Raw genomic sequence first — 21,343 nt, 5'->3', positions numbered from 1 at the left:
CACAAATCAATCAATGTGACACACCACATTAACAAACTGAAAATTAAAAAGCATATGATCATCTCAATAGATGCAGAAAAAGCTTTCAGCAAAATTCAACATCCATTTATGATTAAAAAAAAAACTCTCAACAAAGTGGGTAGCAACAGAACATACCTCAACATCAAAGGCCATAAGTGACAAACCCACAGCCAACATCATACTCAATGGTGAAAAGCTGAAAGCATTTCTTCTTATATCAGAGGAATAAGATAAGGATACCCACCCTCCCTACTTTTATTCAACATAGTATTGGAAGCCCTAGCCACAGTAATCAGACAAGAAAAAGAAATAAAAGGAAAACAAATTGGATCAGAAGAAGTAAAACTGTCACTGTTTGCAGATGACATGCTATATACAGAAATCCTTAAAGACTCCACCAAAAAACTATTACAACTAATAAATGAATTCAGTAAAGCTGCATGATACAAAATTAATGTATAGAAATCTGTTGCATTTCTATACACTAATAATGAACTATCAAAAACACAAATTAAAAAAGCAATCCCATTTAAAATTGCATCAGAAAGAATAAAATACATAGGAATAAATCTAACCAAGGAGGTAAAAGACATACTTAGAAAACTGTAAGACGTTAATGAAGGAACTGAAGTTGACAACAAATAAATGGAAAGATATACCATGCTCAAGGACTGGAAGAAGTAATATTCTTAAAATGACCATACTACCCAAGGCAATCCACAGACTCAATGCAATCCTTATCAAAGTATCAACAACATTTTTCACAGAACTGGAACAAATAATTGTACAATTTGTATGGAAACACAAAAACACCCAAATAGCCAAAGTGATCTTGAGACAGAATGATAAAGCATGGAGGTATCATGCTCCATGATTTCAAACTAAAGTTGACCCTTGAAAAATCATATATATCTTCTCCCCACCTAGGTCACAAAAAATCCTTAAGAATAAGAACCAAATATCAAATTGTTTTTGTATCATCTATAATATTCAGAGATGAATATAAAATTCAAATGTTTAATTAATGATCAATCTAGAACATTACAGGATAAATAAAAGATAAAATGTAATTGGAATCACATCAAAATATTCACAGGAAAAAACACAGATTCATGATTTTTCACTTTAATCTTTTATTATTTGAAAGTGAAGAAAATGTTAATTTTTATAGAGTCTCTCTCAATATTTGTTATAATGGGGTTAGATTTCAAGATGGTAGTGACTCCAACACAGTTACTGATTAAAATATTAGGTTATTTTACCATTCTGCAGTTCTCTATTGGTTCCTATTCAGTATACTTTATCTCTACCTTTGAGAATCTTTGTGTTTAATGACCCACACCTACTAGAAAGGGCCACTTCAAATCAATGCAGCACCACTGTCAACAGGGGCAAAGATAGTTAATTAAAATATTACCATAGCGTAGTTCAGATCATTAAGTTACTTAATAGCTTTTGTACAAATGAACACATCCCAAGAACTTGCACTTACCTCTTTCAATTATAAAAGCAGCTAATGAGTTGCTACATTTCAGATACTCTGAATGATTAGAAATTAGTTGATAAAATGTTCCTTTAACGATCTGTGAAATCTTTGCAAACTGAATATGTCTCCCTTCTAGAAAAAAAAAATCAAATGCAATATGAATTTGAAGAACACTGTGCTTTCTCCCAGAGGTCTCTATTATTCCTCTTATAACCTTTCAATTGAATGAATTAATTTATAGAGATATGTAAGCAAATTTATAATTTATGTCATGATTGATTTTAAAGTATTCCATTCTAAAAGAACACAAGCTATTGAGCTTTTTGGATTCTTGTAAAAAGATGTATAAGTATTACATATTAGAGGATTACTAATTTATAATTGATAAAACATTCAAAAGTCATACAGGACACAAGACAATTCTCTGTTGTATGGGATTGTCCCACATTGCCTGACAAGCAACATCTCAATGAATGCCAGCAGTCTTCCCCAATCACTGTGACAATCAAAATATACTCCTAAGTATTTGTCCCACTGACAACCACTGCAAAGCACTAAACACTTAGACTCTTGATATAGTTCCACGTTCACACTAAAAAAAAAAGTCCCAAACTTTGAAAGGAGATAGTCTGAAGTAATCAGGATTACCATAGAACAGTTATAACCAAGAACAGACATCAAAAGTCACCCATGGACCTTTTTAAAAAAATGAAAGACTTGAGGTTCTGAGATAGGGCCCTGGCCATCTGTTGCTTTGTGTATGTATGCTTGTATATCCCCAGGGAAGAATCATTATTCTAGAGAATGAGAGGTTGCAGAATCACTTAATATAGTATTTCTCAAAGTTTAGTTGTTTACTAAACACTGATAGTTCTTGTTAGTTGCATGATAGTTGCTAAGTAGTCTATCAAGTGGTTCGCAGTCCACTATATCCTCAGAGGAAAAAAGTAAATGAAACAATTTTGCTCTCATACCTTGCATATATATGAACTGTATAACTATATTTTTCACAGAAATTCTTTTTACCTGCTTAATAATTAAAAAGGCACATAAATGATAAAAATTTAATATTAGTAGTCTCAGCTAAGACAACTCATTTCAGTAAGGCCATTTACAAGTTTTTACTTATATTTGTTAAACTTGAATTTTTCTTTGTTAATATTGTTAATGCTCTCTTAGCAAAAACATGTAAAGTCACATCAAAAAGAGTTAAAGAACATCATAAACACAATCAGAAGAATGAACTACTTGCTATATTCTTTTATCTAACCACAAAGCATACAATGAGAAGGTGCAAATTATTATAATTGCATGCTAGCATATATTTCATTTAAATTAGTAAAACCATCATGTGGTGTAAAAATTAGCTTTTCGTGTTTATGCAGTAAAACTATGACTGAGAAGTACTCAACAACTTGGCTCAGCTTATTACCAAAAGCTTATGATACAGAAGAAGCATATTCATTTGATGATAGTATAAAGTTAAACGTTTTTTTCCCACTGAAATATAATATATTATAATATAAGAGATGTACATTCATAAGTCTCCCTCTCCAAATGCAACCACTATTACCAGTATGGATATTTTGATAAAATATACATCTAAACATACACTAATTAAAAAATAAAAACTGGGGCATGCTAAAATCCACTTTGCATTTACAGTAAGTTCTCTACATACGAACCTTCAAGTTGTGAACTTTCAAAGATGCAAAGGTATGTTCATATGTCCAATCATGTAAGTTAGTTCATGTGTCTGTCATTACACTGTCACGTGTGTGCATCCTCTACAAGTGGTTGTGCTTTTGTGTACTTTACTGTACAGTACTGTATACAGTAGTACAGTATATTTATTTCAAGCCTAGGATGTCTGGAAGCAAGTGTAAAAGCAGCGGTGATGTAGCTGATACTACTGTACTTTTCAAGGTACTGTACTGTAAGATTAAAAGTGTTGGGGCTTCCCTGGTGGCACTCTGGTTGAGAGTCCGCCTGCCGATGCTGGGGACGTGGGTTCGTGCCCCGGTCCGGGAGGATCCCACATGCTGCGGAGCGGCTGGGCCCATGAGCCATGGCTGCTGAGCCTGAGCGTCCAGAGCCTGTGCTCCGCAACGGGAGAGGCCACAACAGTGAGAGGCCTGCGTACCGAGAAAAAAAAAAAAAATTATTTTTTGTGTTTGTTTTTTATGTATTATTTGTGTGAAAAGTATTATAAACCTATTACAGTACAGTACTATATAGCCGATTGTGTTATTTGGCTACCTAGGCTAACTTTGTTGGACTTATGAACAAACTGGACTTACAAACACGCTCTCAGAATGGAACTCGTTTGTATGTAAGGGACTTACTGTACTTGGTCTTGGGCATCATTCAGAGGTAGTGCTACCCTCCTTCTTCTTAATGGTTCCATACAATGAATGCACTGTAATTTATTTAATCATGTCCTATACAGTTAACAATTATTTTGTGCAATGATATAGAATAGAAAAATATACTGCAATCAGTACTGACAGATCAAGAATTATGTGTGTGGCAAGAGAATATTTTGCTGCATATTAAAAACGTTGCACCTGAATATCATAAAGGATGTTTGGAAGTTAACAACGTACTGATATAGCTCTTGATCTTAACTGGTGTTGAAGGAAATAACAAATGTTGTGAATATAATCAAATCTTAGTTACTAAATGTATCTCTTACTAGCATGCATATGAAGGAATAAGGAGCAAGTGCAATACTATTTTTCCTATACATGTGCGCTGGTTGCTGAGGAAATAAAATGTTCTCACAAACTATTGGAAGTGAAGGATGACACAAAAACATGACATACATGATGCTAATTAACACCGGTTCTTTGATTTCCAGTTGCTAATTTCAAGTGATCTTTAGTATCATAAGTAACCTAAACCTATCTTCAGAGCCAAAATATCACTATATTAAATGAAGATACACTCCAGTAAAAATATGGCGAAGTAGACAGGCTGTGAAATGGTGATACCCTCCATAACTAGCCCAGCAGGACCTGTTCAGGAGATTTTTATGTATCCCAAATCTTTTTTTCTTCAAAAGTGGTAACATTCAACACCCGTGTTTACCTATAAGCCTGATAATGATGTCTGTTCTCCATTTCCCAACTAAAAGAAAACTGTCAAGTTTTAACTTTTTAACTCCTTACCTGAGCCTACCAAACCTGACTCTACTCATGTATTTCTTTAAACATACCGTTAACCACATACTCTTTCTTCCCCATAGATTGATGTGTTTTCTCAGGGTAACAGTAGTTTATATTATTTGCCAACCCGGGATTCTTTTTAACTATTCATTAAAAATGTCCACAGAGGCTGAAAAGAAAGACTAGAGTCCCTTCTCATATTAAGAAATCATTGCTGTTGTACTGACCACTCACTGTCCTTCTGTTCATCAATTCCTATGACCATTAGGGTAAATGACTATCTCTGACTGACTATATTTAACTATTGGTAGACTTTGCCTTTTGAATGTGCCTATTTTCCCTGGTCTGGTCGTTTTACTCCAAACAAGCACACAAATGCAGCTTTTTTTCTGTCTCAGAAAGACAATGGAAAACCAAACCTGACAAGGCATAAATCCTAATCCTCAGACCTGGAAAAGACAAAGAAAGAAACGCTGTTCTTCACTTTAGTTGCACAAACACTCTAAAGTCTGAAGTGTTACTATTATGTAGGCAATGTAGAAATTAAGGATAATTTCCTGCCTTTCAGGGGATTCACAATCTAATGGGAAAAGTATACAATAATCTACATAATGTTGAATATAATAAAATGTTAAAATAATAGTAGTTACTATTAAGTGAGCACCTACTGTGTGCCAGGCACTGATCAAGTTTTTTTTAAAATGCATAAATTAATTTAATCCTCACAATAACCCTATGAGGTAATTATTGTTGTAGCTATTTTATAGACAGAGAAATTAAGGTGTACAGAGAAGTAACTGGTCCTAGGTCACATAGCTAGTAATTTCAATTGCAGTTATAGTTTTCTTTGGGCTTGAGTGACAAATAACTAACATTAAAAGAAAGTGAATAGATTACTTGAAATGAATACCCCAACCATCAAGCACCAGAAAGCCACTGGATTTCATTAATGACCGGCCCACCGAAGCAAAGAGTTCTCAAAAAAGCAGTTATATGATATTGATAAGCCGTCTCTTTATAGGAAAAAAAACACTTCTTCAATAGTTCCTCTCCAATTTTATTATCTCTCTAATTTTTAGCAGAGTATGGAAGGAAATACTCATCTTTGTTGAAGTGTGACAGGTTTGAATAATAAAATTCTAATGTACATTTTCATACCTATGCATATTTTAATTATATGCTGTTATAATTTTTAATTGGGTTAATCTTCTTTAAAAATTATCATAGGGGCTTCCCTGGTGGCACAGTGGTTGAGAATCTGCCTGCTAATGCAGGGGACACGGGTTCGAGCCCTGGTCTGGGAGGATCCCACATGCCGTGGAGCAACTAGGCCTGTGAGCCACAACTACTGAGCCTGCACGTCTGGAGCCTGTGCTCCCCAACAAGAGAGGCCGCAACAGTGAGAGGCCCACGCGCCACGATGAAGAGTGGCCCCCGCTTGCCACAACTAGAGAAAGCCCTCGCACAGAAACGAAGACCCAACACAGCAAAAATAAATTAATTAATAAATTCCTACCCTCAAATATCTTCTTAAAAAAAAAAAAATTATCATAAAGGACTTTCCTTCCATAATGTACTTTTGAAACATATACTGGTTCAGGTGAAACAATAGGTTCTGCAGGGATAGGAGGGGGACCTGTAAATAAAACAAAAACATAAGGAAAAATGAAACATCAAATGTTCCAAAGAGCAGGTATCATACTACTCTGTAATAAAACAGCAATCCAAGAATGATTATCTTTTCTGTATACTTCTGCCAACTCTAGGCCATCTACTATCCATTAGCTCAGCCTTGCTAAATGTCTTTCCTATATTGAAATCAATTCTACAAACACCAAATACCTTTCTGGGTGCCCTATTCTTATGCTACTACATAGCTTGCTTTGTAATAGATTCAACATTCTGAAAACCGGTAAAAATGAAACCCTGTTCTAAATGCTTATGAACAATTTTATATTTACAATAATACTAGGTAAAACATTTAAACTTAATATTCTACCAAAAAGTTAGTAAGTAAAAAATTACCATTTTAATACTATTTTATCAGAGTAGTTTGTAGGGGAATACTTCATTCAAAGTTTTCTAAGCTTTTAGTCCCATTCTTTGCAATAGCTTTCCAATTTGGTTCCCAAGTTGGGAAATCCAGGAAGAACAAGAAAAGAACATGACACTAAACTAAAGGGATAAAAGATCAGGAAAGCTTAAATGAGAAGGGTCCAGGAGCAAAGGTTCAACTAAAGTACTCAATATCTCTCAAGAAATCATTCATAAAGACAAAGGAAGAAAATAGAACTGCTACTCTGGACCTCATTTTGAGTAAAAATGAGAAACTGGTTGTAACACAGAAATTAGCAAAGAAAGACTGACAATGTCATCTTGGGGTTCACATTAATTAAGTAAATGTTGACTCTAGTTAGATATATACACTCTGGACTTTAAATAAGCAGAACTTTAAAAACTCAGAGAAAGATGGATTTTTTCCATCTACTCAGTGAGGATCAAGTGAAATGAAAACTAAAGATATTAAATCCTGTTTATCAAGCACAAATGCTTTCAATAAATAAGAGAATGTGACTGTACAGGTTGGTCTGCATTTTGAAACACCATATACAGAGTAATCTTGAAAAAGATGAACAAAGTTGGAGGACTCACACTTCCTGAATTCAAAACTTAATTTACAAAAGTTACATTAATCAAAACAGTGTGGCAATGGCATAAAGACAGACACTTATAGACCTATGAAATAGAATAGAAAGTGCAGAAATAAATCCTTACAAAGGTGGTCAAATGATTCTCAACAAAGGTGTCAATACCATTCAATAGGGGAAAGGACAGTCTTTTCTACAGATTATGCTGGAAAAACATGATATCCACATGCAAAAGAATGAAGTTGGACCCTCAGATAACCCTATATACAAAAATTAACACAATATGGATCAAAGACCCAAACGTAAGAGCTAAAACTATAAAACCTTTAGAAGAAAACATGGGCAGAAAGCTTCATGACATTGGACTTGGCAATGATTTCTTGAATCTGATGAAAGGCACAGGAAACAAAAAAAATAGGCAAACTGGACTTTTTCAAAATTGAAAACTTCTGTGACTCAAAGGCCACTATTAACAGAGTAAAAATGCAAATCACAAAAGAGGGGCAAATATTTGCAAATCACATATCTGATAAGGGATTGTTATCTGGAATATACAGAGGACTCCTAAAACTCAAAAGAAAACCAAACAACCCAATTCAAAAATGGGCAAAGGACATGAGTATGACATTTCTCTAAAGAAGATATACAAGTGGGCAATAAGCACATGAAAAAAATGCTCAACATCACTGATAATTAGGGAAAGCAAATCAAAATCACAATGAGACATGATATCACACCCATTAGGATGGCTACTATCAAAAAAATGAAGAATAGCAAGTGTTGACAAGGATATCGAAAAATTGGAACCCTTGTGCACTGTGGGTGGAATGTAAAAGGGTGCAGCCATTATGGTAAACAATACAGCAGTTCTTCAAAAAAATTAAATACAAAATTACCATATGATCCAGCAATTCCACTGCTGGGTATAAAACCTGAACAATTGAAAGCAGGGTGTCAAAGAGATATTTGTACACCCATGTTCATAGCAGCATTATTTACAATAGTCAAAAGCAGAAGCAACCCAAATGCCCATCAACAGAAGAACGGATAAACAATATGTGGTATACACATATAATAGAATTATTATTCAGCCTTAAAAAGGAAGGAAATTCTGACACATGCCACAACATGGATAAACTGGCTAACTGAAATAATCCAGTCACAAAAGAGACACATACTGTATGATTCTACTTAAATGAGGTACCTAGAGAAGTCAAATTAATATAGACAGAAAGTAGAATGGTAACTGCCATGGGCTTGGTGGAGGGGGGAATGCGAGTAACTGTTTAATGAGTATAGAATTTCAGTTTTGCAAGATGAACAGTTATGGATATTGGATGCACAAAAAAGTGAATGTACTTAACACTACTGAACTGTACATTTAAAATGGTTAACTTGGTCATTTTTATGTTTTAAATACATGCATTACAAAAAGTTTACGTTACTTTTACATTATTAAATGATTTTTAAGGGGTATTGAACTAAAATAAACACAGAGCCAGATTCTTAAATCACTGTGTCAAAAAGTGTTAGATTTTTAAAACCTAGCATAGTATCATTAAGCATACTGCTCTTGAAAAGAGTCAGAGCAAAAAAGTATTTATATGGTTAACAAAAAACTAAGAATATACTTTTAAAAACACCATGTACAATATATGAAAGAAGATATACATGAAAGATAATTCTGATGAGTTCAGAATTTTGAAAAAATTAGTTTTTAAAATTTTACATTATAAATAGGGAGGAGACTAGAAAAACAAATATAACATTAACAGCAAAGAAAAGAAATAAATACTCAATACTTATCTTCCATATCTCTTCACAAGAAAAATAAATAGTTAAGCTCAGTTGTCTAGGACAAACATTTTAAAGAAGAAAATGTAGTTCATTATAAGGGAAAAGATGACCTAATTGAATTATTTCCAGGCTCTATGCCAAGAGAAAACCTTTTATTAAAGAACTCTTAGTCATCATTAAGGAACTATTGGCACTTTTTGAGAAAACAATGGTGAATATAAAAGTGGCATCAGTGCAGATGGGAAAATGCTACTTTAATTTTCACAAAAAAGGGAAAAGATAAATGTTTAGAAACTAAAAATTGTGGCCCACAGGGCAAAAGATTTGCTAGCCCTAGATAAACATTTTGAAAACCCTCAGGGGAAATGCATTTTTCATGAGAAGCCAATCATAAATATCATTTTCTGATAATTAAATTAGATGCGTGGGAAATTCTGTAGATATATTTTAACTTGATTTCAACAAAGTATTTTAGTTCCTTGAGGGTACAGAATGGGTCTTACTTGATTCTAGACTCCTAGTATTTACCACAGTCCCTGGAAGTTATCACAGTCCTAGTATTTACCATAGTACATCCTCAAAACATAGATTTATTGATTTGAATGCATGTGACGGTTGGAAAGAAACGGGGAAAATATTGCTGGGGACATACCTAGGTGGGTTGATAGCTTATAAAATAATCACATATAAAGAATTTCCATTGATAAACTGCCAGCATGGATAAGACACCAAAATTATCATACCCAGCCCTAAAAAATTAATTAACAAATCTAAAAAATAGTGAACAGAAATATGAAAATTAACAAAATACTTTCCTAAGTACTTATTTAATCCAAACTATCAGTATTTTGAAAACAATGAGAAAGACTACACATCAAAACAATAATGGTTTTAATTAAACAACAGAAAAATTAAAATATATAGAATAAGAACTGAACTTAGAGAAAGAACAAAATGACCTTAAGGAAAGTATTACAAAAGAAATATTAAAATTAATAGGTTATAAACAAACAAAAAAAGCCCAGTCATAAGGTGATTTGAATTTAACTAGAATTTATTGTCACTGTTTAAATCAAATTTAAATGTTTTTATTTACTAAAGTTGCCTCATTTACAGCTAAACCAAAATGTAATCTAACATGAATGAAATACTGACAAAAACTGGTTACTATGCTAACATATATATTCCTCAAATTGATTAGTGTTTAATAAGAACCACTGTCATTTGATTATGTTACTGTTCACCAGGCACTGGTTATAAGCTTTGCATCCATTATTTACTGAATCCTAATGACAGCCATAGTAGGTATCTATCCTTGTCTCCATTTTTCAAATGATGAAACTTAGGTTTAGGAAGCAAACAACTTGTCTTGTCCAGGGTCAATACTCAATCCTGAGCAATCTAATTCTGGACTTTACACTCTCAACCTATTTGCTATGCTACCTTAGGCCCTTATTTTCTCAAGTAACCCTACCATTACTGAATTTAACATAGGCAAACTTCACAAAAATTGCATTAATAACCTCTACATATTAAGTGCACAGTGTTAAGTTCATAATAAGAATCCAATAAATTACAGAGAAAGCTAAGTTTCAGGACTCAAACCCATCTACAATCTGACAAGTTATCAGACAGTTCAGCAACATGTTTACATCTTTGGTGTTGAAATATACAAGAGCATTTTAACTACTATTAAATAAGTCAGCAATCAGCAACAGAAGAAAAGTATTCAAATCCTGCTACTTCTGTCTTGTAGTTGCCAAGTAACTCTTCATTAACATAAATCTTTCAGGTGACACTTTCTGGAAAATGATACACTTTATAAACACTACTTTATAATCAAGAATATGTACCTGATGTTTCTGAAATTCTTGGTTCAGTTTCATCCAATTGTAGAAGCTCATCAAGAGCTAATTTTGCTGCATTGGATCTAGACTCCTTTTTATTTTGTCCCAGTCCAGTCTTGTATTGAATACCATCCACCACAGCACAAAAAGCAAAATATGGTCCCATAACATTACCTTGAAAAATAACTCAGAATGAATGCTGTAATACTTTACAGTATGATCTTGCAAAAGATGTCTGTTACATAGAAAAACATCCCAGTACAACTGTAGAAAACTATCTCAGCCTACCAGTTATTCTGCAGAGCCAATACAGGTTAAAAGTAAAGTGGAGTGGGCCCCTGAACTAGTTCTGAGGAATCCTTCAAGCAGCCAGTTTGGCTCCAGATTCAGCATGAACAATAGGGCCAGCTTAGAGTACACGTCACACACAGAGTGACAGTGCCTTGTATAATTCCTGGCAATGGTAAGCATCCCAATATCTATCTAATGATCAGTGAGAGGGAAGATGTGGAGCCTCTGGCAACATGTCTCTTCTTTCGAACTTCAATACCAATGAAGTTGAACAACTCCTACACTCCGAGTGCCCTGATACTCTTATAAGCTCCGGAACAGAAGGAATCCCTTTGAAGAAATCTTATGTTTCTATCAGGGAGTCACAATAAGCAATCCAACCCATCACAGCCTTACGGTGTGTGTGGGGGATTTACAAGGAAAACCAAACCATAAATAATAATAAGAAAAGATATGCTAAAGAACTGAACTGTCCAGTCACCCAAAATTCCCGGAAAAATTACCTTTACACAGTTACATTTACCTAGTTCATATTTGCCTGATGAAAAATGAAATGGAACCATCTTCTAAATTTACAAGTCAAAGATTTTTCTGGTTCAAGTTTTACTTGGTATTCAGACTATAGGAGGCCTTTAAGAAACTTAAGTCTCCACTCTGGTTACAAATGGCTACATACAGTGTCACTCCACATAAGCCTCATTATTATTGTATTATCTTGTCTTCTTACATATTCCATTAACTTCTGGGTTTTTCTTTAAGATGTACATCAAGAATTTAGAAGCAACTCCAGACTGCATCAGGGTAAACTGTTTTCCTCCTAACATCTATGACCTCAGTTTCCCAAATTCCTTCCTTCATGATCACCTGGGTTCCAATCCAAATTTAGTAAACCTGAGCCTATTTTATATTTTTAACAAGTGGCCCAGATGATTCTTATTTGTGAGATATTATGTGTCAAATTTGCTAATAAGTACTCTGTGTCAGAGTGCTGAGGCTTTAAGCTTCATCCTGTTTCTACCCCAGGTTCTCAAACTTGATCATCATCTAAATCCATACTAAAGAGCTTGTTAAAAAATATTGACACTCTGGTTTTTCTACCAAATCTACTGAATTAGATTATTCAGCTAGTACTATGCACATAAAATGAACACCATTAACAATCACTGGATTGTGTTTTTGAGTTTTTGCTTTGTTCAACGAAGAGTTGCCTTGATAAGTTTTCTTCGTACTGTGACCAATAGTTTACATTTTCCAAGGGCAGTCTGAGAAGAATGGCAGAAAGCTAATTACACAGAAATTCAGTCCATAGTATTGATCATATGAAGTTATCCAACCTACAGTGATAGAACCTAGGAAAACTTCACTTCATTATTAAGACCCTATTTTTGTCACCTGTTAATTTTCCTAATCACTAGTCATAAGGTTAAGAAATCAGAAACTTCTTTACATCTTTTACTAATCTGTACTCCTGTAGCCTTCCACAGGCCCAATGTGCTAACAGATTCTTCTGGCAGGGGACAGTTTAAGAGAGAATGGAGAAATTTAGTCAAAGACAAGTCTGCAGACAGAGAATCAGGTAACTGCTATTTTCCCTTATACTTTATAAAAATTAGGTTCTGAAATATAAATTTCAGAAGCCAAATTTGACTATAATTTTCATTAGGCATCATCATCACAGAATACCCATAAAATCATCAGAGTCCAAATATTCAACATCCCTACAGAAGTATATTTATGCTATAAGAAGTACTTACAATTGAAAATAATCTACAAGGCTGATGAGATTTAAACTAGCCATACACAAAAAATTAAAATTTAGTATTTTAGAACTTTTGTATGAGTAAATTTAGAAGCTCAAAAGGCTAAAGAAGTATGAACATAAAAATTTCTGAAGTACCCTTGTGAAGACATACTAGCAATTATCTAACCCCGACATTAGGCAAATAAATAAGATAATCAAATTTTGTACCACTTATATACTGTTTTCAATAGGAAAATATTTTCTAGTACTGGAACAACCAGATACAACTTCACACTTGCCTGTTGTTACTGTTTCCTTAAGGTCAAACTGAACCCGCTGCATTTGCGCAAACTGGTGCAAGGCTGATACCGGATTTATCTCTCCATGCTTGTATTTCATTATAAATTCCTTAGGTATTTTTTTTGGAGGAAGGAGAGGATTTGAAATAGGTGAAAGACCTTTGGAGAGCGATGGTTCTGGAAAATTACCTAAAAATAAATGTTTACGCTTGTCAACTTGGTTAAATTAAAAAGAATAATAAGACAAGCAAAAGCACCAAACCCTTTCCTAAAATGGAAGGTGTTCCAGACACATTTAGTCACATGTGTTTTTCATTAACAATGAGTTTCTACTACTAAAGAAGTGTAACCTGTTACTGTATATATCTTTTAGAGTACTATTTTGCAAAGTACTATCATTGTCATATAATTAAGTGATATCAAAGAATACTAGAATTTCAGCGATGTCAAGGTCTTCAGAGGCTCCCTAAGCCAGTTTTATCCATGATGTCATTAAGGCCTAAAATGTATTAAGACAGATTTGGGACTAGAACCTAGTTTCTACTTCCCATTCACTATTTCATATTACCTTTCACGTTGAATTCAATCAAATTTTTAGTGTGTCTGTCCCTGCTTTACACTTAACACTCTACTGAGTGATACGTGGAATAGAAACCAGTATAAATCCAGTCCTCTCTCCTGAAGGGGATGACACAGCCTCACCTCAAAAAGGCAAGACACACTGGAAGTGGTTGTACACCCAAGTGGTAAAGAACAATTAAGTCAGTAGCCAAGGGAAGGACTTCTACTGTGCTGGGAGTCAAATCCAAGTTTCAGCCGGGACATGGCCACAGGTAAATGGATATATATCCAGGAAACATTTAAACCGGGGGCTCAACAAAACTAACTGGCCATCTCAGAATCTTAAAGAACGTTGGCGTTAGTACAAATGTAAAAGAGTTTGTACCCGTCACTTGAGTAACCCTGGATGTCATGTTCGACAGGCTGTAACTTTCCGAGGAACATCCTGTGGGTGTGGTTACCGTCTGGGCTGATGGCTGAACTGCCAAGTTCTTCTTCAGCATCTGGGCAAAGCTAGGGACCCGAGAACCCTGAAACCAGTCATCGTGGCCAGACATTTTCTCACCTACAAATTGTAAGAAAGTTGGCAGAAGACACACACAAAAAAGTATTACGTAAACTAAAAATACTCTGAAATAAAAACCAACCACATTCCCATAAGCGGCCTTTACACACACATGACAAGCGCTAAACCTCTAACTGATGTCACGGCTGCTCTGTGCCTACAGTTTTACGGGTGACAAAACTCTCTCTCCTAAATCCCTCCCCCAAAGCACTACTACAAAAAGGAAAGAAAGGACGAGGTGGTCCGTGGTGAAAAGCCCTTCCTCGGGTGTCAGGAAAAACAACAACAAAAAGAATACATTTGAGACCCGCAGCGGCCCGCCCGCTGGCGGCCTCCCGAGTCCCAGCACAACACCCACTCACCAAAATTGTCCTTCTTGCCCTGCTGGCCAGACCCTGCCGGCGGGCAGCTCTGACGGAGCCGCAGGCCGGGTGCTCGCCGGCCGGCTGCCGCCGACGCCGTGGCTTCTTCCTCCCTGCCTCAACCTCTCACTTCAAACCGCTTGGCCTGACAACCACACGGCCAGGGCTGCGTCTCTCTAATGGCTGCCTCACGGCGTCCCTGCAGGCCAGGGACTGACGCCCCCGCGCTCTGCCTCAACCAGTCACCAACCGTCTCCTAGGCTCAAGCTACCGCCCCCCGCGCTCCACGGCTTGCGTCGCCAAGCGTCGGGACGCCGCAGAACGTCGCGCACGTTTAAGGCCGCGGTTTGTGTTCCCAGCTTTCCGAGGGTGGGTATCCAGGCCTCTTGGCCGCCTTGACTGTTGGAGCACGCCGGTAACGTTGAGCAGTTCGGCCCCTTCGCTCCCCTGCCCGACGCCCTCTACGCACACCTGTCCCCTACCCACTCCATCCTGACAGAGCACTGGAATGGGGTCTCCTTATCTAGGGTCCTTGGTGGCAGCCCTAGGGCTACCTGTGTGTGTGTGTGTGTGTGTGTGTGTGTGTGGGTAGTTTCAAGGAAAGCCTTCGCTTTGTCCCCAGTTATACTCTGAGAAGGTCCCTGTGGACAGGGTTTGGCCTCACGGTGTCTTTATTGTTTACAGGAAAAAAAAACACCCTGGATTCTTGCAGAAACTTCACATGGGGCCAAGCCAGGAACAGTCCTGAAAACAGGTATGGCAAACCCAGTGTGCCTGTCCTCAGTTCTTGGCTCTTGTGAAAATTGAAGGAGGCTCTGATAGAGGTGTTGCTGAGAGACCGCTGAAAATATTTAAACTAGTATTTTACTAAACAAGATTTGGCATGTAACTCATGGAATTGAGTGAGATTGTTATAACAAAATTTAAATGACCCTCTACTTCTTCACGTGGGAAAGGCTTCTCAAGGGTTAAATCACTTTTAAAAAAATAGAAAAAATAACAGAATTGATGGTGTGCTACCTCATTATAGCAAGAAGTAATATCCGTCCAAAAATACATGGGTTAATTGGGAGAAAAAACAACATCATTTCTCTCTTTAAGTAGTGCATTTTCAATAAAAGCAGCATATTCTTTAGTGGTTATCAGAATGTGCTGATTATGACGTTTTGATCAAGTGCTCGTTGATAACTGTAATGATAACTCAGTCTAGGTTTTTTTTCCTTTAATATTTAGAAACTTTTACTTACAGGAGATTAAAAAGTTCAAATGTTGCCAAGAAGTGTGGTAAGGATGGTGAATAAAACTTCTAAGTACAAAATTATATAATTAGGATCAGTTGAGTAGGGACACGGAATGGAAATAGAAGCTAAAGAAGTAAAAGGAATGGTTAAAAATTACTCTTAAAGATAAAGCATATGTATATAGTTTTATTTTGTAATAATTTTAGATTTACAGAACACTTGTAAAGATAGAGTTCCTCTATACTCTTCCATCCAGTTTCCCCTAGTGTTAACATCTTACATAGCATAGTACATTTATCAAAACTAAGCAATTCACATTGGTACAAAACTACTAACTGTACTATATACTTTATTCGGATTTCACCAGGTTTTTAATTAATGTCCAGATTCAACCCAGGATACCCCATTGCACTTAGCAGTCATGTCTCTTTCGTCTTCTGTGGTTTAAATGGTAGTTTCTCAGTCTTTCCTTGTTTTTTATGACTTTGATCCTTTTGAAGAGTACCAGTTGGATATTCTGTAGAATGGCCCTCAATTTACATTTGCCTAATGTTTTCTCATGCTTAAACAAGAGTTAAGGATATTTGGTAAGACTACTATGGAGCTGAAGTGCGCATCTTGTGGCATATCAAGGAGTACATGATATCAGCAACTATTAGTGGTGATGTTAACCTTGATGACTTGTTAAGGTTGTGTCTGTCAGGTTTCTCCACTCTGAAGTTACTATTTTCCCTTTTCTGTACTCTGTTAGAAGGAAGTCCAGCATACACACAAGGGAAGGGAAATAGAGATACATCTCCTGGAGAGAAGAGTATCACAGTTTATAGACATATGTTAAAACCACCATGTTAATAAATATTTTGAGGGAGATAATTTGAGGCTATGTAAACATCCTGTTTCACCCTGGAGTTTGACTAATTTTCATTTTGCCTGAAGCAGTTATTACTGTGGTATTCTTATTTTTTTAAATAAGTTTTCTCAGTTAAATTTCTTCTTTTTTATTAAAATATAATTGACACATAACATTATATTAGTTTCAGTTGTAAAACATGTGATTTAGGGCTTCCCTGGTGACACAGTGGTTAAGAATCCGCCTGCCAATGCAGGGGACATGGGTTCAAGCCCTGGTCCAGGAAGATCCCACATGCCATGGAGCAACTAAGCCCGTGTGCCACAACTACTGAGCCTGCTCTCTAGAGCCCGTGTGCCAGAACTCCTGAGCCTGCAAGCCACAACTACTGAAGCCTGTGCGCCTAGAACCTGTGCTCAGCAACAAGAGAAGCCACCGTGATGAGAAGCCTGTGCACTGCAATGAAGGCCCAACACAGCCAAAAATAAATAAATTTATTTAAAAAAAAACATGATTTAGTGTATGTATATATTGCAGGTTGATCACAACAAGTGTAGTTAACATCACCACATACCGTTATAAATATTTTGTTTGTGAGAAGAACTTTTAAGATCTACTGTCTTAGCAAATATTGTGCATAACATCCCCAGGACTTATAACTGGAAGTTTGTACCTTTGACATCCCCACCCGTTGCCTCTGGCAACCACCCATCTGTACCTTGAATCTATGACTTCATTTTTTTTTTGCGGTACGCGGGCCTCTCACTGTTGCGGCCTCTCCTGTTGCGGGGCACAGGCTCCGGACGCGCAGGCTTAGCGGCCATGGCTCACGGGCCTAGCTGCTCCGCGGAATGTGAGATCTTCCTGGACCGAGGCACGAACCTGTGTCCCCTGCATTGGCAGGCGGACTCTCAACCACTGCGCCACCAGGGAAGCCCTATGACTTCATTTTTAAAAAATTCGATATGTAAGTGAGATCATACAGTATCTGTATTTCTCTGTCTTATTTCCCTTAGCATAATGCCCTCAAGGTCGATCCATGTTGTTGCAAATGGCAAGATTTCCTTCTTTCTATGGGTGAATAATATTCAGTTGTGTGTATATATACATATATCTGTGTGTGTCTATATATATATATATATATATATATCATCTTTATCCATTTCACCATTGATGGTCAGTTAGCTTGTTTCATGTCTTGGCTATTGTAAATAATGCTGCAGTGAACATGGGAGTGCAGATATCTTTTCCAGTTACTTTTTTCATTTCCTTAAGATAAATACCCAGTGGTGGAAATGCTGGATCATATGGTAGTTCTATGTTTAATTTTTTGTGGAACCTCTATACTGTTTTCCATTACCAGTGAAGGAATTTACATTTCCACTAACAGTGTATGGGAGTTCCCTTTTTCTCCACATCCTCACCTGGTATTTCTTTCTTTCTTTCTTTCTTTTTTTTATTGGGGTATTGTTGTCTTACAATGTTGTGTTAGTTTCTACTGTACAGTGAAGTGGAGTTCCCTGTGCTATACAGCAGGTTCTCATTAGTTATCTATTCTCTATATATTAGTGTATATATGTTAATCCCAATCTCCCAATTCATCCAACCCCCCCATCCCCCCTTGGTGTCCATACATTTGTTCTCTATATCTATTCACCTGTTATTTCTTGTCTTTTAAATAATAGCTGTTATCAGATGTGAAGTAGTATCTCATTGTGGTTTTGATTTGTATTTCCTTGATGATTAGTGATGTTGAGCATTTTTTCATGTACCTGTTAGCCATCTGTATACATTCTTTGGGGAAAATGTGTATTCAAATCTTCTTCCCATTTTAAAAATCAGATTGTATGGGGTTTTTATATTGAGTTTTATGATCTCTTTATATATTTTGATATTAACCCCTTATCAGATATACTATTTGCAATTTTTTCCCCTTTCCATAGGTTGCTTTTTCGTTTTGTTAATGGTTTCCTTTCCTGTGCAGAAACTTTTTAGTTGAATATAGTCTCACTTGTTTATTTTTGCTTTTGTTGCCTTTGCTTTTGGTGTCAAATTCAAAAAATCATTGCCAAGACCAAAGTCAAGGAGCTCACCACCTATGTTTTCTACTAGGAGTTTTATGGTTTCCAGTCTTATGTTCAAGTCTTTAATCCTTTTTGAGTTTATTTTTGTGAATGGTGTGAGATAGTGGTCTAGCTTTATTTTTTTGCATGTGGCTATCCAGTTTTATTGGAGAGACTAACCATTGTATATTCTTGGCTTTTTTATCATAAATTAATTGACCATATATGCGTGGGTTTATTTGTGGGCTCTCTGCTCTATTCTGTTGATCTGTGTGTCTGTTTTGTGCCAGTACCATACTGTTTTGACTACTGTAGTTTATTGTGTAGTTTGAAATCAAGAAGCATGATGCCTCTGACTTTGTTCTTTCTCAAGATTGCTTTGGGTATTTGGGATCTTTTGTTGTTCCATACAAATTTTAGTATTGTTTGTCTATTTCTTTAAAAAAAATGCCATTGGAAATTTGAGAGGGATTGCACTCAATCTGTAGATTGCTTTGGGTAGTATGGACATATAAACAATATTAATTTTTCCAATCCATGAGAATGGAATGTTTTTCCATTTATTTGTGTCATCTTCAGTTTCTTTCATCAGCATCTTATAGTTTTCACCGTACAGGTTTTTCAGCTTCTTGGATAATTTCTTCCTAGGTATTTTATTCTTTTTTGATGCAATTGTAAATGGGATTGTTTTCTTAATTTCTCTTTCTGATAGTTCTTTTTTTAAAAATTTATTTTATTTTTATTTTTGGCTGTGTTGTGACTTTGTTGCTACACACAGGCTTTTCTCTAGTTGTGGCGAGCAGGGGCTACTCTTCGTTGCAGTGCGGGGGCTTCTCATTGTGGTGGCTTCTCTTGTTGTGGAGCATGGGCTCTAGGCATGTGGGCTTCAGTAGTTGCAGAACACAGGCTCAGTAGTTGTGGCTCGTGGGCTCTAGAGCACAGGCTCAGTAGTTGTGACGCATGGGCTTAGTTGCTCTGCGGCATGTGGGATCTTCCCAGACCAGGGCTTGAACCCATGTCCCCTGCATTGGCAGGCAGATTCTTAACCACTGTGCCATCAGGGAAGCCCCGATAGTTCTTTATTAGTGTATATAAATGCACCAGATTTTTGTATGCTGATTTTGTATCCTGCAACTTTACTGAATTTGTAAATTAGGTCTAAGTCTTTAGGGTTTTCTATTTGTAATATGTCATTTGCAAATAGAGATAGTTTTAATTCTTTCATTCCAATTTGGATGCCTTTCATTTATTTTTCTTGCCTCTAGCTAGGACCTCCAATACTATGTTTAATAAAAGTGGTAAGAGTGGGCATCCTTGTCTTGTTCTTCATCTTAGAGGAAAACCTTTGAGCTTTTCACCGTTGAGTATCATGTTACCTGTGGGCTTGTCATAAATGGCTTTCATTATCTTGAGGTATGTTCCCTCTATACCCAATTTGTTGAGAGTTTTTATCATAAGTGGATGTTGAATTCTGCATATATTGAGACAATTATATTTATTCTTCTTTTTGTTAACTTGATATATCACGTTGATTGATTTGCAGGTGTTGAACCATCCTTGCATCCCTGTAATAAATCCTACCTGATCATGGTGCATGATCCTTCTTTTAATGTATTGTTGAATTCAGTTTGCTAATATTTTGTAGATGGTTTTTACTTCTGTGCTGATCAGGAATATTGACCTATTATTTTCTTTTCTTGTGCTGTCCTTGTCTGGTTTTGGTGTCAGGGTAGTGCTGGCTTCATAAAATGAGTTTTGGGATATTCCTTCCTCTTGCATTTTTGGCAAGAGATTGAGAAGGATTGGTATTAATTCTTTTTAAATGTTTGGTAGAATTCCCCAGTGAAGGTGTCTGGTCCTGGACTTTTGTCTGTTGGGAGGTTTTTGATTATTGATTCAGTCTCCTTACTAGTAATTGGTCTGTTCATATTTTCTACTTCTTCCTGATTCAGTCTTGGTAGGTTGTGTGTTTCCAGGAATTTATTTCTCCTAGGTTGTTCAATTTGTTGGTGTATAATTGTTCATAGTAGTATCTTAGGATCATTTGTATTTCTGTAGTATCAGTTGTAATGTATCTTCTTTCATTTATGATTTTATTTATTTGAGCCTTCTCTTTTTTTCTTGTTGACTCTAGCTAAAGGTTTTTCGATTTTGTTTATCTTTTCAGAGAGCCAGCTCTTAGTTTCACTGATCCTTTCTATTGTCTTTTTTCCTCTTCCAGTTTTATTGAGATATAGTTGACATCCAGCACTGTATGAATTTAAGGTGTACAGCATAATGATTTTACTTATATACATCATGAAATGATTATCACTATAGGTTTAGTGAACATCCATCATCTCATATAGATATGAAATTAAAGAAAGAGAAAAAAATGTTTTCCTGTGATGAGAACTCAGAATTT

At 36.1% G+C, this 21,343-nt stretch overlaps 1 protein-coding gene across 2 annotated transcripts in view; it reads right to left on the bottom strand.

Moving 5' to 3' along the window:
• Positions 1 to 14,415, bottom strand: part of ADAD1 (adenosine deaminase domain containing 1) — a 45,023-nt gene extending 30,608 nt beyond the window's left edge. For both annotated transcript variants that reach the window (XM_060147428.1, XM_060147429.1), the window contains exons 1-5: positions 14,244 to 14,415; positions 13,298 to 13,486; positions 10,973 to 11,140; positions 6,243 to 6,310; positions 1,514 to 1,640 (exon numbers count right to left, since the gene is read on the bottom strand). In XM_060147428.1, coding sequence (XP_060003411.1) covers positions 1,514 to 1,640; positions 6,243 to 6,310; positions 10,973 to 11,140; positions 13,298 to 13,486; positions 14,244 to 14,415 — 724 coding nt within the window. The remainder of the gene's footprint in view (positions 1 to 1,513; positions 1,641 to 6,242; positions 6,311 to 10,972; positions 11,141 to 13,297; positions 13,487 to 14,243) is intronic.
• Between the last annotated feature and the right edge of the window lie 6,928 nt (positions 14,416 to 21,343).

Source organism: Lagenorhynchus albirostris, chromosome 4 (assembly GCF_949774975.1).
Source record: "Lagenorhynchus albirostris chromosome 4, mLagAlb1.1, whole genome shotgun sequence".
Lineage (NCBI taxonomy): Eukaryota > Metazoa > Chordata > Mammalia > Artiodactyla > Delphinidae > Lagenorhynchus > Lagenorhynchus albirostris.
The sequence above is the reverse complement of the archived record's forward strand: the minus strand, read 5'-3'. Positions and strand labels throughout refer to the sequence as shown.